This window comes from Eubalaena glacialis, chromosome 19, assembly GCF_028564815.1.
Source record: "Eubalaena glacialis isolate mEubGla1 chromosome 19, mEubGla1.1.hap2.+ XY, whole genome shotgun sequence".
Taxonomy (NCBI): Eukaryota; Metazoa; Chordata; class Mammalia; order Artiodactyla; family Balaenidae; genus Eubalaena; species Eubalaena glacialis.
The window spans coordinates 41,637,922-41,654,832 of record NC_083734.1 but is presented as its reverse complement, the minus strand read 5'-3'; the positions used below and the strand labels follow the sequence as shown (position 1 = coordinate 41,654,832).

General features: G+C 53.4%; 1 protein-coding gene across 5 annotated transcripts in view; it reads right to left on the bottom strand.

Moving 5' to 3' along the window:
* Nucleotides 1-8,426, bottom strand: part of HDAC5 (histone deacetylase 5) — a 34,664-nt gene extending 26,238 nt beyond the window's left edge. For 3 of the 5 annotated variants that reach the window (XM_061175906.1, XM_061175907.1, XM_061175910.1), the window contains exons 1-2: nt 8,278-8,426; nt 2,646-2,856 (exon numbers count right to left, since the gene is read on the bottom strand). In XM_061175906.1, coding sequence (XP_061031889.1) covers nt 2,646-2,667 — 22 coding nt within the window. In that variant the 5' untranslated portion in view covers nt 2,668-2,856; nt 8,278-8,426. Of the gene's footprint in view, nt 1-8; nt 128-2,645; nt 2,857-8,277 lie in introns of those variants that run through there. The other 2 variants (XM_061175908.1, XM_061175909.1) reach the window with 2 other exon arrangements.
* Nucleotides 8,427-16,911: the final 8,485 nt, after the last annotated feature.

Here is a 16,911-nt window from a genome sequence, read left to right as displayed (position 1 = left end):
TTACTAACTTGTTTGCTATGAAGGCTGGGATGGACCATCTTCTATTTTTCTTTTCCAAACAGGAAAGCTCCTGCACTGAGAGAAATGGAGGGAAACTGCCCCTCACCCAGGCCTGCCGTTCTGCGCCCTAAGGAAAGAGAAGTGAGTCTCGGGAGGGGGTGGGAGGTGCTCAGGGGCCGGGGCACCCAGGCCCCGGGTACTCACCATTCTCATCCCCACCTCTATCCCCAGCCCCGCAGCCTCATGCTCTTCCTGGGGCGCCCTGGGAGGTGTCTACCCGGGATGTGGACACCCAGCTACAATTCATGGTTTCATTTGACTTCCGTGGAGTCCAAGCATGTGGTTTCCAGGCTTCTGCCAGGCGCCGGACACCCGCAGCCCCAGCCCAGATGCCACCCTGAGCTCTGGGAATGGCAGATGCTGGGCCCCTCGAAGGAGGAGGCTGTGTGGAGGCTGGTCCTCTCCCTGGGCCAGAGCAGCTGGAACTCCACAAGCGGGAGAGCCAGGCCCGGAGCCCCGGGAAAACTCGGTGGGAAAGGCCTCAGGGCGCTGCCCTGAACAACGACGACGATCCCAGCTCTGAGGCCTGGCCACAGTCCTAAAACCAGCTTCCCAATCTCTGGCCCCCTCTCTTTCTCCCTCCTTCCTGAACACGAGAAGACGGCATCTCCCCCTGCTGGGGGGAGCGGGAAAGCCAGCCAGGAGGCACAGCCAATTCCATAGGCCCCACTCTGGAGGCCCCTCCTGGCCCGGCTCAGCGCAGATGGACACCTCCAGCCCCTGCCAGCCCTGGCACCAGTGGCTACAAGGGGGACTCGGACCACCTGCATGTGGAAAGGCAACCCACTGACCTAATCTATCTGAGGCTGATTATCTTAGCCTTTCACTGTAAGGGAATAAAATCCCAAAGCTGGAAAACGTCCTCCCCAAGCCACCAACGGATGCCTCTGGGAGGCTCCTGTTCCTTTGGCCAAGGGTTAGACCCCAGGCCCGGTGTGACTGGAAGTGGCTCCTGGACAGGTCAGCATAGTAGCTCAAAGGAAGGGAGCAGTTGGCACCCCTGCTGGGCACAACTGACCCTGCAAGGGGCAGTGTCCAGCTGAGATGGCCGAGGGGCTGATGAGAAGCCACCAGGCCTCTCCTTCCCTTCGCCAGCCCAGCCTCAGAGGAGGAAGCAGGAAGTCAGGGCAGCCCCCCTCCAGCACCAGAGTCACACAGACCTCTCCACGGCTAACACCTGGCACAGCCCCTGCAGGGGGAATGAAGGCAGGCAGAGGCAGGAGGATCTGAGGAGGAGCCACAGACCCTGCAGGAGGGGGCCCATCAGCAAAGCTGACTTGGTGAGTCTCAGGAGCCCAGCCTTCTCCAGCTGGCACTCTACTCTGTCTGTGCCCGGGGTACGTCATGCTGGAAAGGGGAGGGGGCACAGCCTTGACCAAAACAAATGTCACAAAGCCAAGCAATCCCACCAGCTTCGGCTTCCCTGAATCGAATCTGCTGGAAGCCCTGGGGCTGTGGTCAGGGCCACACGTCGCCAGCAGGGGGTCCTCACAACAGAAAGCATGAGATTTAGCACAGTGACAAGGACAGGGAATGAGAGGGAAGGGGGCCTGGATTCCTCCCTGGTGCTGCTTCAGTACCATCCTGCAAATGGGTTTTGGTCTCTAGGCCCTAGTTTCCTTATCTCTAAAGAAGGAGAAATAGCTCCCACCCCTACAGAAAAAGATGTTAAGTGACCGGATGGCCTATGGGGGGTTTAAAGTTGAGCAAGATGGACTCTGATCCTTTAAGTCTGTGCAGAAGGAGACAGTCAAGGAGGGAAGGCAGTTATTACGCTGACCACACTGAACCAAGACCCCCCCTGTGAAACTCCTGAGGGTCCAGCTCAGGCCATTTGGACACATCCTCATGGGCACAAACCCAGACCCACCCGTACACAAAGCTGCCTGGAGTCCCACCCATAGACTATTTCTGGAAGCACTAGGCAGGCTCCCAGGAGCAGAGGGGAATAAGAAACCTCAGAGACCCCAAATTAGGACTCTCCCATGTCCAGGGCATGTCTACCTGGACTCAAAGGAGAGAGCCAAGTCTCCTCCGCCAACATGTCACTGCATGCCCACCCCAATACCACATATCCCAACATAGGCTAAGGCTGAAGGCCCTGCAAAGCTCCACCAAGAATAAAGTATAGAACACAGAGAAACACTCCACCAGGAAGAGAGAACACCACCACAAAAAGGAAGCTGGACATTCAGCTATCATAGGGAACTTCTTCCAACATCATCCCCGGACCGCCTGCAGAGGTTCAGGGGCACACATCCCCCTCAGCCCTGCCTGTCTTGGTGAACAGGGCAGGGTGGCACGGAATTGAAGGCCCCTGAGTTGAGAGGGCAGGCCTGGGGACAGAGTTGAACCCATGCCCTCCCAGGGCCAGGCTGGACTGTCAACCCATCAGTTTCAGGTCTACCCCATGGTCAATCACTTTGGGTTTGCCTCTGTCCTTTTCTCACAATGCTTCTCCACTCCTGACCCCTTGTTCCCTTACGGCTCAGACCCTGAAGGTCAGCTGGCCTGGGCTGGATACCCATACAGCCCATTACATCCAAAGCCACCCCAGGTGCCTTCTCCAGCCTCCCAGCTCTTACCCGACTCGGTGGGAGAGTTCATGCCGGCTCTGGGCCCGCAGGAAGCTGGCGTTGGGGGCTGGGACGGGAGGGGGTGGAGCTGCGGTGATGTCAAGAGAGACAGACGATAACAGACAGACGGACGGGACAGGAGCCCGGGGCCGCTGTGCCTCTAACGCCCATGCGAGGCCATCCTTCGGGGCGAGGCAGTCAGGCACTCAGAACGGCATCCCTGGGGAGAGATGGAGCAGGGTTAGAGGTCCCCAACTCTGGAATCTGAGAGTCGAAGGAGACCTTGGAGCTTGTCAGTTACACCTAGGGAAGAGAGGGAGGGCCACCTGCCCAGGGGCACAGAACTGGACCAGACCCTGGTTTCTTCTCTTTCTAATTGGTGAGGACGTCAGCCCTCAAGGGTAAGGGAAATGGCTACAGTAGCCACAACAAAACTCTTTTTTTGGTGACAATGTCCACTGTCAGGTGGGGAGACCTCACAGACTCCCAAGGGTGCCTGATGTGGGAGATGGTGCTCACCAAAGGAGAAAGTGCAGGGAAAGTGCTTCTGAACTCTGTCCAGGGCAGTGGGGAGACGCAGGGCTGATCTGGAGCCCCTCGCAGAACTTAAGGGAGAGACTGGTATCCCAGCCCCAGTAGCCTGAGGTGGGACTCTCATCTTCTCCCTACTCCCTGATCCTTGTGCCACCCAACTCTGGAAACGCGATGTGCTTCTGTCTTGGTCTCCCCCATTCAACAACAGGTCAGAAAAAAGAGGGCAACAATTGCTTTTCCTCTACCCATTAACCATGCTGTTTCCAAGAATTTCGAAAGAGACATTCATCCCACATCCGGTGCCCTCTGGACTGGGGGTCCAAGGCTCAAGCCCAGGGCCTTGTGTGTGTTGTATAGGTTGTGCCCTGTGCAACGAGGTCTGAAATCCAGCCTTTGCTCTGCCTACCAAGCTACACAGGCTAAATCCACCCAGAATAAGGGACACAGTTTTCCAGTTTGTACAAAGGCACCAAAAGGCCGAGCAGTACGCCTGCTGAGGCCAATATAGTAAGAGAGGATGTCCCCGTATTACAGGACCATGAGTTTGCCAACCTGTCCCCACCTCTCCAGCTCCCCACCCGGCTCCAGCCCCACAGCTAGTCCTCAAGCCTCAGACACTACGCACGCACCCACCTGGGCCCATCCCTAAACAGTCCACGATCCACCCTAGACATGATCTCATTCGTTTTCTTCCAGATGAAGGCAGGCCCTCCAACACCCAGTGAAATCGAGGTAGCTGGAAGCGATCAATGAGGCCGAGATTTAAACCCTAACTCTGCTCCCCAAACTAGGAAGAGACAATCAGCTCCACCCCAGGACAGCCCACCTCCTGGCAGGATTAATTCTCGGTAAGCCCTGCATTCTCATCAAGGATTGCCAGGCGCGGGGTCCGTTTGGAGCCAAGGAGCCCAGGAGTCAGCCACGGCAGGGACACAAGAACATACACACAGACGTGCACACACGTATGCCGTGCACAGAGTAGGAAGACCTCAAGTCCTCCTAGGCCTGCTGCCCCCTAGGTTTGGACTCTGTAGCTGGAGAAAGGTGCACTCAGATGGGGAGGTGGGAGGAGGCAGAGAGAAGGGGCTGAATGGCTCCCAGCAGGTACAGGTGTGGGGCAAGGACAAAAGAGGCTGCGCAGGACCGGGGCCAAGCTCAGGAAGGCGGCAGGTGGGGTTGCTGGTGCCCTGGCAGGGCCCGCGTGGGCAGACAGCTCAGCCCATGCCCACCCCGGGGCTGGCGCCCAGTCCTGCTCACACCCTTTCCCATGGGCTGGGGAACACAGGTTCAGAAATTCCCACGATTCCCAGCAGCCCAAGTGCCCCAGCCCATCTCCTTAGTGAAAGGAATCTCCACAACAGGGCACTCAGGAGGGGCAGAGCCTCCATGGTACACAAACTACGTTAAGATCTGCCCTGAGCCCCCATCTTCCTCACCCCCTGGGGAGAAGAGGAAGGGAGGGGCTCCTAGAACTCCCAGGGGGCTCAGGACTCTGTTAGGCTGCACTCCTGCCCACCCTGCAGGATGTAGCAGGTCCCCGGACCCCCATCCACCTGTGGAGAGTGTCTGCCAACACCCCCATCAAGCCTCCCTGGGAAACAAAGCAGCATTCATGGTCTAATCAGGACAAGCAGGACAGATGTAGATTTTTGACTAAGGAGGGCCATGCAAGGGGAAAGGGCAGCTTTATGGTTAAAACCTGAGCTGCTGGAAAAAACAAAAACAAAAACCTGAGCTGTTGGGTCCCTCCTGAGTCAGAGAAACTCACTGCTGACCATTGTTATAGGAAGGTCTCGGTGGGCAGTCAGGGACCAAGAGCTGTGTGGCTCCTGGCACTTCGATGCCAAACCAGTGAACAGCCTGGCTTCCGTGACATCACAAGTAGGCAGACCCCAGGGCCCTGTCCCCATCCCCTGAGAACTCTCTCTTCCAGTCAGACCTCTGTCCCACTCCAGGATCCAAACCCACTTCCCACCTCCAGTCAGGACGGCAGGAAACCAGCTGCATCTCACCCTACAAGTTCATGGCTAAGCCCGGGGAGGAAAGGCAAAAACCCTAGGGGGATATCCCGCACTCCATTCACGAGCAATAAAAACTCTGGCAGAGGGTGGAGGGAGAAGGGCAGACAAGTAAGGGACATGAGGAGGATGCAATGCCTCAAAGGCCAGAAGTTCACAATGCTGCCCTGCAGGTATCTTGTCCCTCAAGGAACCTGAACTCCAGCACCACCAGGCAGCCGCTCTGCCAACACACCAGCTCCGGCCCTGCTAGAGGCAGGCCCAAGTCCTGAGCACTGAGGCTGGGGACCTGTCCCCAGGTCAAGGCAGCCAGGTGAGCTGTCTGAACCAAATCCTGTGAGCCTGAGATTGCTCACAATCTGAGATGTGCCCCAAAGATGTCATCAGAAAGCTACAAGCCCAGACATCCCATCCCAAGGCACAAAGGAACTCTCATCTTGACCCCTCCTGACCGTGGCCACGGCTGATCACTTTCCCCAGCCTCCAAAAGCTTCCATCGCCTTGTGCCTTCCCCCAAGCTGGCCCACCAGAAGCCTGCAGATGATCAGAGCCAGGAGGGATGGCTGACTTGGATGTCCAGGGCCCAAACTAAGGGAGGGGGGAGGGCAACAGGGGAGGAAAAAAGGCACCAGGCTGACAAATTCATTTTTGCAATCGGCCCATTTCTGTTTGTCTGCTCAGACGCAGCTCCAGGCATCTGCACAAGCCAGATGGAGGAGGCTGCTATTTCTAGAAAAAGAAAAAAAGGGGGGGGGTGAGAGGGGAGGGAGGGGCAAGACGGGAGGCAAAGGGCAGAAGACCGGGTCTGTTTGCCCTAAAACCTCACGCAGAACGGTACCCCCTCACCAGCACTACCAGACAGGGTCCCCATCCAAGAAACGGCTGGGGCTGGGGCTGGGGTGAGGTGGGGTGGGGGAAAAGAAAGGCAGAGAAAGTTTAATTAGCCAAAGTCGGCTACAATAGGCCCCTCACGGGCTGCATCAGGTTTTCATTCATGAGCAAGCGACAGTGCTCCAAAAATGCCAAGAACCGCACCCCCTCGTCGTCTCTCCCCCACCCCCCACCAACAGGAGTGCGTCCTCCAGCAGGCTGGCTGAGCCTGATGCCGTGTTCCAGACATCCCTCCTCAAAGGGATGTGAGTAGGAAGAATTAATTATTAAAGAGCAGCTGGTACTTCGGCACCAACTGCACTCCCCCCAGCTCCTATAGCTGATGCCCCCTCCCCCCTGCAGAAACACAAACTCCCCGCCCCACACCACCACCCCCCATCCCCAGCCCCCATTTCTAAACACACAGCTAAGATGCCACCCCTAGGGAAGAGAAAGCAAACCTTTGTCTCTGCAGCTACTTAGAGTGGGTGGGGCATGTGATACTGCTGCCCTCCCCCCCCCCCAGATTACTCCATCCAGCCACAGAGGAGGATATATTGGGAAGGGGAGGCTGGCACAGAGCTAACATGTCCTCCATCCTTGCCCCCAAGTAAACTGCACCTGGTATCTGTCTCTCTGGCCCCTGGCAGGCATACATTCCCAGCATAGAGTGGAGATGCTAGGGGCCCACCCCTCTAACTCAGAGACGCCCACCCTGCCTTGGCTGGACATAGCCCAGATCCAAGTCCAAGGGGAGATAGAGGAAAGAGAGGATTCAAGAGAAGGGGCAGGAGGCAAACCAAGGGCTCCCCAAGCTTTGTGTTTAGGAGGAAGAGGAAGGAAGGAAGACTGAAATGAAGAAGCAGGCAGCCCCCAACATGGCTCACCCACCATCCCCAGCCCAGCCCAGCCCAGCGTCTAAACAGCCAGCATAGGCTCAGGGCCCCTGTTGCCTGGAACTCGAACTGAGGACCCTCCCTGCCTACACCCTCTGAACCTGAGGAGGCCCAGGGCAGGACCCAGCTCCAGGTTCCAGTCCTGCAAAGCAGTCTGGTCGTGGGTCCTTCTGGCTAAGACTCCTGATCTCCCACCCCCTGCCTCCTTTTGTTCCTACGGTCTGCTCCATCCTTCCCTCCCAGTTGGACCCTGAACCCAGTCACCACCATCATCACCCCCAGTCGCCAAAGCTCATTCCAGGCCCCAGAAGCACAGTGGTCACTGTCAGAGTGGTGGGTCTCTGGAGCACCCCCAAGAGCAACTGCAGCTGCTACTCTTCCTCTTTAGGGACACACCTCATCTCAGAAGGCCAACGGGGGGTATCAGGTGGTCACCTCCTCCCCCAAATGGGGTGCTCCCACCTTCCCCTCTTCTCTCCCCACAACCAGACTCCCAGATTAATTACTTATCACCCAGCCAATTCTCATCTTCCCCAGGGGCCCAGAGAAGGGTGGGGTGGGGAAGCAGCCTCCCCAAGTTAAAAGGCACAGGCAGTGTCCCTCTCTCTGTGAGATACAGACCCAGGATGAAAAATGGGGGGCATCCACCCCAGACAAGAAGGGGGGCAGCTTTCATCTCCTAGCTCTCTCTCTCTGGCTCCAGGGTGTCAGACGGGAAAAGAGGGTGGGAACAAACGCAGTAACGCCTCACGGGGGAGGGGGTGAGAATAATGGGAGAGAGAAGTAAGGTGGGCCCGCAGGCCCCCTCCTCAAGCACGGAAGTCAAGGACACAAAATCAAGGATGCGTTCTGAGGTATGGCTAGAAGCGCTGTGGGGTGGGCAGCGCCCCTCACCTCAGAGTACCAAGAAAGGGTGTCCAGCGAAGAGAGCTTTGCACAGAATCCGGGTGCAGGGCTCAAAACACCCTGCAACGCACCACGCGCCTCCCGGGAGAGGGCAAATCAGACATCCCCGGCCGGTCTCCCGGCCATTTGGGGGTGTAGGTAGCGGGAAGACGGGCCCCTCCCTTACCTGCAGGGAAGGCGCCCCTGCCTGGGAGGGGCGGGGAGGGGCGCGCGCAGTAACCCAGAGGCCCGGCTACCGGCTGGCGATGCTCCCGGGGGGCGCCTACTGGCACCCGGGCGCCGGGAGGGAGGAAGGGGGGCGCGGAGCGCGACGCGCGCTCGGGGAGCCCGCGGGCAGCGACGGCGGGAGGAGGGGGCGCCGCGTCGAGTCCGGGGAGCCTGGGGGAGATGAGATCGGGGCTGGTGGGGCGCGCTCACCCCCTGCGGCTCGAGCTCCGGCTTCGCGGGCGGCGGCGGCAGCAGCGGCGGCGGCAGCAGCGGCAGCACCTCCTCGACGGCTCCTCCATCTTTGCGGCGGCTCCTCCGGCTCCGCTCGCCGCCGCCACCAACAACAACATTCGAGACGTCACTGCCGTCACGTGACTCGACCCGGAGCTAAAAATAGACCCAGACCACCCCCCCCACCCCCACCCCACCCCCCCACCCCCAGCTTCAGCCACCAGCAACCCCTCCCCTCCTTCTTGGCCCTCCCCGCCGGGCGGGGCCAACAGCGCCACCGTGACAGCTTCTAAAAGGGCCAGTACACAGCAAAGAGTTGGGCTAGGGAGGGGAAGGAAGGCAAGGGATCGGAGCCCTGGGAGTAGTGGTTGAAGGAGCCCTGGGAGTAGTGGTTGAAGGAGCGCTGCAGGCGTACGGGCCTGGCTGTTGGGGGCTCGGCCTTTGGGATGCACGATTTTCCTGCCTGCGCTTCCTCCACTTCCTTTTCAAACCGTGGATGGTGCAATCATTGCCTGCCTAAGCGTCTCCCTAACACGCCCTCCCGCGGTGGGGGAGGGGAAATGGGGATGGATTCGTAGGGGCTGGGAGGGCCGTGGAGGCCCCAGCTAGGGGTCCAGGCTGGGGGTGGATGTCTGGGACAAGTCTCGAACCCGCCAGTTCCGACCGCACACGCTAAATGTGTGCCAAGAAAAAAAAAAAAAAAAAAAGAATGGGAAAGGCCAGGGTAGAGTTGTAATGTAGTAATAGCCCAAGGCCTCCAAAAGGAAGACTTCCGGTCCCTGGCTTCGGTGCTATCCTCTTCTACAACTCCCCTTAGAACACAATATGAGTATGTGTGATAGAACCTAGGTGGTTTGTCAGTGACCCAGTAATTCCACTAACGAAAATGTATTCTAAGGAAATAAATATTGTTGTGTTCACAAATGAGTATAGAAGGAAAGAGATTGCTTCTAATGATGTGAAAAGTTGGAAACAACCTAAATATCCATCAGTAGGGGATTGGCAAATAAACTAAGGCACATCCATTCAGTGGAATACCATCCAGATCCAGACATTTAAAATGATATGTCTATATTGACCTGAAAAGGTCCTCAAGATATACGGTTTTCTTGAAAATCAGGAATCAAACAAGTACTACAGAATTGTTCCATTATTATAAACAACAAAAAACTAGATCCATATGTCTGAATATGTTTGTATATCAAAAAGCCTATAAGAATATATGCAAAAAATTTACCTTTGCTTTCCTCTTTATGTTTTTCTGTATATCTGAAATTTTACAACTATCATGTGTTACTTATCTGATCGGAAAAAGTGAATATATAAATGTTTCTGTAATAAATTTATTTATTTATTTTTGGCTGCATTGGGTCCTCGTTGCTGCGTGCGGGCTTTCTCTGGTTGCGGTGAGCGGGGGCTACTCTTCGTTGCGGTGCACGGGCTTCTCACTGCGGTGGCTTCTCTTGTTGCGGAGCACGGGCTCTAGGCTTGTGGGCTTCAGTAGCTGCAGCACGCAGGCTCAGTAGTTGTGGCTCGCAGGCTCTAGAGTGCAGGCTCAGTAGTTGTGGTGCACGGGCTCAGTTGTTCCGCAGCATGTGGGATCTTCCCGGACCAGGACTTGAACCCGTGTCCCCTGCACTGGCAGGCGGATTCTTAACCACTGCACCACCAGGGAAGCCCAATGTTTCTGTAATAAATGATAAAGGTTCTTCCTACAAAGTATCTCATGAATAGGTCCCACCCATCTTCATCCCCACCCCTTTTCTGAAGCCAAATCATGCCTCACCTGAGATATTATAGCTGCCTCCCCAACCAGTCCACTCCCCGCATCCATCCCAGCCTTCTCCCAAAGCCAGAATGACCTTTTTAGAACACAAATCTAATCAAGGGAGGGCTTAAAACCTTTCCAATTTTGTCACCGAAAGCTGTATCTGGCCCAGAAGAGTGGTTTTCAAACTTTAGGGTACTCACAAATTACCTAAGGAACATGTTCAAAATGCTGATTCCAGAACCCCACTGACAGAGGAGGGGATGGGGATGGGCCTAGAGTCTTCATTTTTAGTAAGTACCACAGGGAATTTTGCTGCAGCTGGTCATACTTCTCCTTATACTTGGAAAAAAACAGCCTAGAAGCTTCTACATGATCTGGTCCCACCTCACCTCACTTCCCTTAGCTCTCTATACTCCAGCCATTGTGGCTTTCTCTCATGTCCTTGAATAGTGGGTCCCTTGTTCCCCAGGACCTTTGCACAGGCTGTTTTTTCTTTCTGGAATGCTCCCTTCCCCTCTTCTCTTTGCCTAGCTAACTCTTACTCATCCATAGAGCTCAATTAAATATCACTTCTTAGGACTCTGCACTTTCACTGCCATGGGCCTGGGTTCAATCCCTGGTCAGGGAACTTAGATCCAACAAGCTGCGAGGGCGTGGTCAAAAAAAAAAATCACTTTCTATAAGAGGTCTTCCTTGGTCCTTTGATTAAATAAGATCCCCTTGTTACATGTGCTTTCCCTTTTTTTTAATATTTATTTATTTTTGGCGGTGTTGGGTCTTCATTGCTGCGTGGGCTTTCTCTAGCTGTGGAGAGCGGGGGCTATTCTTTGTTGCGGTACGCAGGCTTCTCATTGCGGTGGCTTCTCTTGTTGTGGAGCACGGGCTCTAGGCACATGGGCTTCAGTAGTTGTGGCACGCGGGCTCAGTAGTTGTGGCTCACAGGCTCTAGAGCCCAGGCTCAGTAGTTGTGGCGCACAGACTTAGTTGCTCCGCGGCATGTGGAATCTTCCCAGACCAGGGATCAAACCCGTGCCCACTGCATTGGCAGGCAGATTCTTATCCACTGAGCCACCAGGGAAGCCCACATATGCTTTCACTGATGCTGATAACAATTTGTAACTATACATCTATTTATGGCATATGGCATCTCTTCCCGTAATGAGTGTTAAATGACTTAGCCAAGATAAGCACTTTTTGACTGTGGACTCTGAGAGAAAGGCCACCTCAACAAAGTCACCCTGTGTCACTCCAAGACAGGGGTCTTCTTGCCTCTATCCTATAATGATGGTGCCATCCATTTGCTGTTATTCTTGTGCAATCTTATGATGTCTCTTGGGTGGTTAGGTTGGGTTGGGATTTTGCTTTTTCAGTGCTTATATTTTACCTCCCCAAGCAGAGTATGAGCCACTTAAGAAAAGCCGTTAAGCTCATATATATTTTGTTGCCTTTCCAGCACCTAGCACATCACCTGACATATAGCAGATAAAGACTCGGGGAGACTGAAGACTCTGGAATTTCTTCTCTCAAGATCTCAGAACATGGGGAAGAATCTCCCCATGTGGTATGATAGATGTCAATAACTGTCTTATGGCCAGGCCCTTTCCATTCCGCAGATGAAGGGACTGAGGCTCAGAGAAGCTAAATAACTTGCCCAGAGTCACAGAGTTCATGCAAGCAAGAACTAGGATTGAGACCCATGTCTCTCTGGCTGTCCCACCAAATACTAGGAAAAGGGCCTGGGGGAGCTGGGCTCCCAAGCCCAGCACTCCAGCCCTGTTCTCTGTAGATTTCTGAGATCAACACCTTGTCCCCGCCATGCCAAATGCCCCAGAAGTTAGGAGAATTCACCATATGGGGCCCTGATGAGCCTTCAGATTTTTCCTTTTCTGGTAAGTGGGGTTAAATAATTCCACATGAATTCTTCTTACGTCTCTTGAGTGCAAACGGTAGGTGCTGGAGATATAGAGATGAAACTGCATTTAAGGATCTTAGGGTCTCTCACAGAGAATAAAACTATCTTTTGTTATGAGTCCCTAGGGTGGGCCATTGCCAGGACCATTCACCATGGAAACAGGAGTCACGGGGTTGTCTCCTTAACCAGTGCCTCAGTTTCCCAATTTAGAATGATCGGGCAGATGGGATCTAGTAGCTGATGGGAAAACTTCTGACCCTGGGACCCAGTGGTGAATTTGGCCTCTTGGTAGAAGGAAATCAATCTCGGAGGAGAGCCAGGTGTTTAACCTATAGCCTGACAGGCTGGCAGCACCATTGGACTTTGAGAAGGAGGCATCAGGGCTGGGGAGAAAAATGAGGAGTGGTGGGCAGCACTGCCAGGGGCTCTGGGAGCGGCCACTCCTGTCTGAAATCATGAGAAGTGTCCTGGCCAGTTCTTGGAGCAGGACAGAGAGCAACCTTCCTCCCTGCTCGGTGGATGCTGCGGAACTAACAGCTACACCCATCTCCTCCACATCCCTCTCACTCACACAGCATCTAAAGTTAGCATTACCTGGGGAACAGACAGGGCACCCAGTGCCAATGTGCCCTCACCTGCAAACTCTCACCTAGAATCTCTCCTGGGGTAGAAAGCCTCAGATCCATGGATAGAATTCCAGAGGCTCTGGGGTGGCCCTTGTCAGAGTGGTCCAGCCCACAGCTCTGGTCCCCGGTGCAGCAACACTTTTTAGGTGGCCCTGCTGGCCTTCAAAGAGTGCCTGGTGTGGAAATAGTCCAGCTGTGCCTAAATGCAGCCTCGGGTGGAAAATATTTAATATAGAACAAGGAAGAACTGAGCTGATAAACTCATGCAACACGGATTTACTGGATATTTATCAAAGGAAATACGCATTCTTTAAAGCTTTTATCAATTACCAAGGGCAACTTGTACACAGAGGCATGTTGTTTCTAGTCCATTCAGCAAGAATTTATTGAGCTCATTGAAAAATTATCAGGCTAGCACAATACTAGGTACTTTGGGGACTGCAAATAAATAAATAAATAAATAAATAAATAAGAAAACAGGACAGGAGATGAGAAAACCTGGGTCCTAGGATCAGCTCCATCCCGGTGTGCTACTGGATGAGTCCATCTGGGCCTTGGTGTCCTGATCTGGGGAACAGGACTGGACTTCTGTTCTCCAAGGTTCCTTTCAGTTCTGACCCTCTGAGAATCCCAAATTAGATGTGATGACAACATCCAGCGTAGTGCTAGGCTTCAAAGTTTAGGCCGGACCTTCATTCCTTCAGCATGCTTTAAGGTCCAGTCCTGCCCATGGGCGGTTTACAATACATTCAAGAGTCAAGAGAGTTTATTTCAGGGCAAACAATTCATGTGCCCCAAGGCACAAAGCAAAGGAGTGTCACTGAGGACTGAGCTATGCAGAGTGTAATGAAAACTGCCCCCAGGATGCCTGAGTTTGGCCCAGGCCTCCCAGCGTGACCCTGGACAAGTCCCTTTCTCTCTGTGGGCCTCTGTTTCTTTACCTGTAGGATGAGAGCGTTGGACTGGATTTTCTTCCTTCCAGCTGGAGACACTTCTGGAGGGTCCAACAGGTGAAGTTGAAAAGGAAAGATGGAAAAACAGTTTCCTCCTCCCCTCCCTCTCCTGCCTTCCTCCCAGGACCCTCTCCTCCAGGCTTGGGGCAGAAGGAAACCTGTTTCAGGCCAGCATCCAGGATATAGTCATGCTTGACTATTTGGGATGTTTGGAGGAAAAGCAACAGACAGGTGCCTGGGAAGGCTGCTACCCCCTGGACCTCACTTTCCTCATCTGTAAAATGGTATAATTGAACGGATGACTTCTGAGGATTTTTCCAGCTCTGTGAGCTAACAATTCTACAGCTGTAGCTCTAAAAAACCAAAAACAAAGCAAGTGGCTAGAGGTGAGGGCCTCAGTCATTCCTCACTTGAAAGCCTTACCTAGCCCTCGACACTTTCTGTCCTTTCCCAGGCCTCCTACCTCCTACCTTCCTGGCCCAGAGATTGGAAGCAGGTCACTGTCTCTTCACTAGGCAATGGCCAAGCCTTGAGAAAGCCAGCACTGTGGCTCCTGGAATAAGCTGTGAATTTGTTTAAAAAATAAAGACAATTCTGGGTGCAGCTACCACCATTTGTCATGGTACCTTTAATATATATGTTATGTAGAGAGAGAAAGCAGAAAGAAGCTGCCAGTATATCGACCAAGAGCCTCGCATAGCAGCTAGCTACCTGCTAAAGGACAGCAGGTGACCAGGAGGCCTGGGACAGAGGTGGGAAAAAGCTTCTCAGCCCAACTCCACTCCCCCTACCCGCCAGGACCCAGAGTGACCCACACTGAGGCTTCTTACCCTTCTAGCAGCAAGAAGAGCAGGAGGCCCAGGGGACTGTAGTTGAAAAGGAAACCTACCCTCTCCCCCACCGCCCTGCTGGGACCTGGAAGTGAGGCCCAGGATTTCCTGGACTATACGGGGTTCCTGCCTGCCCGCTCAGGAGTCAAGGCCACATGAGCACAACAGTGCAAGGGCAGTTATGGCCAGTCACGTTCCGAATGTCTGCAGGTCCCTCCAGGGTATCTTCTCTGGGCGGGGCGTACATGTCAGGGAGGGGACAGAGGGTGCAAATGTGCCTGCCCTCTGGGAGCTTATGATCCTGTGGAAACAACAGAGCCCCAAGAAGCTGAGTGAAGCAGTGGTGAAGGAGGGAACCTGGGAGACACAGGCCAGCTCTGCCTATAGAAGCTCAGGCAAATCATTTGCCCTCTCTGAGCCTCAGTTTCCCCTCTGTGATCGGAGGATTGGACACTGTGATTCTGGAAGGCCCTCTTGGCCCTGAGGTCATGAAACCATAGAGAACAAGACACAGTGGACTGATGCTACACGGAGGGGCTTGGGCCACAGCCACACCAAACTGGCCCAAGTTGTGTCCCTCCAGCAAGTCGTCTTCGGTTGACAAACTTTTTTTTTTTTTTTGGCTGCATTGGGTCTTTGTGCTGCACACAGTTCTTCTCTAGTTGCGGTGAGCAGGGGCTACTCTTCGTTGTGGTGCACGGGCTTCTCATTGAGGTGGCTTCTCTTATTGCGGAGCACAGGCTCTAGGTAGTTGTTGTGGCACGTGGGCTCTACAGCGCAGGCTCAGGAGTTGTGGCGCGCAGGCTAAGTTGCTCCGCGGCATGTGGGATCTTCCCGGACCAGCGATCGAACCCGTGTCCCCTGCATTGGCAGGCAGATTCTTAACCACTGAGCCACCAGGGAAGTCCTGACATACATTTTGCCCCCTTTCTGCTAAACATTTATTGAGCAACTTCCTTTTGAAAGGCCCCGTCACATGTATTACCATTCTCACAATTCTACAAGGTAGATGCTATGTATTCCATTTTATAGATAAGGAGACAGAGGCCCAAGTGAGGTTAAGCAATCAGTAAGTGTCAGGACCAGGGCAGAACCCAGGCTCTGTGGGTACAGTGCCAGATGAGGTCTCCCCAGGTTTGAAGGGTCTCCCCTGTATACGCAGAGACATCCCGGTGTCATCTTTCTCCTGGGAACTCCTTGCGGACCCAGGACACCCCAATGAGAAGGCCTTGATTTACATGTCTGGAAAGGACATTCCATCATCCTCAAGCAGTAGGGTCTCTCTAGCACACCCACTGAGGACTCGTCCTGCCCAGCAGACAGACAGAGCAGCAGGCAACAGACTTTACCTGCACCATTTCACTTCATCCTCCCAACTCCACAAGATGAGTGTCGTGTTGCTATTATTATTGTTGTTGTTGTTGTTATTATTATTATTGCCCCCACTTTAAAGATGAAGGACCTGAGGATCAGGAGACTTAAGGAACTTGCCAAAAGCGACAGACTCAGTAAGTAAGGATACAGGGATCTGACCCCAGGTTATCAGAGCCCAGAGCATGATCAGTTTAACCACTGGACCCAACCCCAATGAAAGGGTAAAGACCTAGACCTGAACTGACTCTCTGCCACTTACCAGCTATGTGAACTTGGAAATTTACTTTATCTCTTAGAATTTCCTCACTCATAAGAAAGGACAATGACCTCCTCCTCCCTGGGTTGCTGGAGCAGGACGTGGGGTACCTGTGTGAAGAGCTAGCACAGGGCATGGCAAAGGGTAAACCCGACCCTCACCTCCAGCCTTGGTGTTACCACCCCTTGGTTCAGGGCCAGCTGTAATGCTACTGCCACTCCCATTCCCTGAGCAAGGAACTCACCTTCTACACTGGAAATGACCTCTGCCCCACCGTCTCTCACCTTGCTGTTTCCAACTCCTGAGATCCCCATCCCACTCTCCCAGACTTAGTATCTATAGATTTGCCCTAGGGGTGGGTGGAGGTGCAAGCCCGGATGTCCACCCACAGGTCTGTTTCTCTGCCCCAGGGATGCTGTAGGAACAAGGATTCCAGACTAGGGTTGCCAGAATGGGGGGGGGGGGGGGGAATGGATTCCCAGTTAAATTTACATTTCAGATAAACAAGGAATAATTTTGTATACTTACATAAAGAGCTCCTGACTTTTTTAAACTTATTTATTTTTATACTTATATTTTAAAATTATTCCTTATCTGAAACTCAAATTTAAGTGGGTGTCCTATATTTTATCTGGCATCCCTACTCCTAGACCTCAAGTTCAGGTTGGAAGACAGCCCAGCAAATGGCTTTTGTTTAGAGTTTTTAAACAAAAAGTTACCCATTTTAAGTATACAATTCAACATTTTTTTTAGTAACTTTACCAATTTGTACAACCATCACATAATCCAATTTTAAAATATTTTCATCACCCAATAAAATGCTCATTTACAGTTAATTCCCATTACCACCCTCACAAATGGCTTTTTAAAATATTTAATAATTATTTTTTT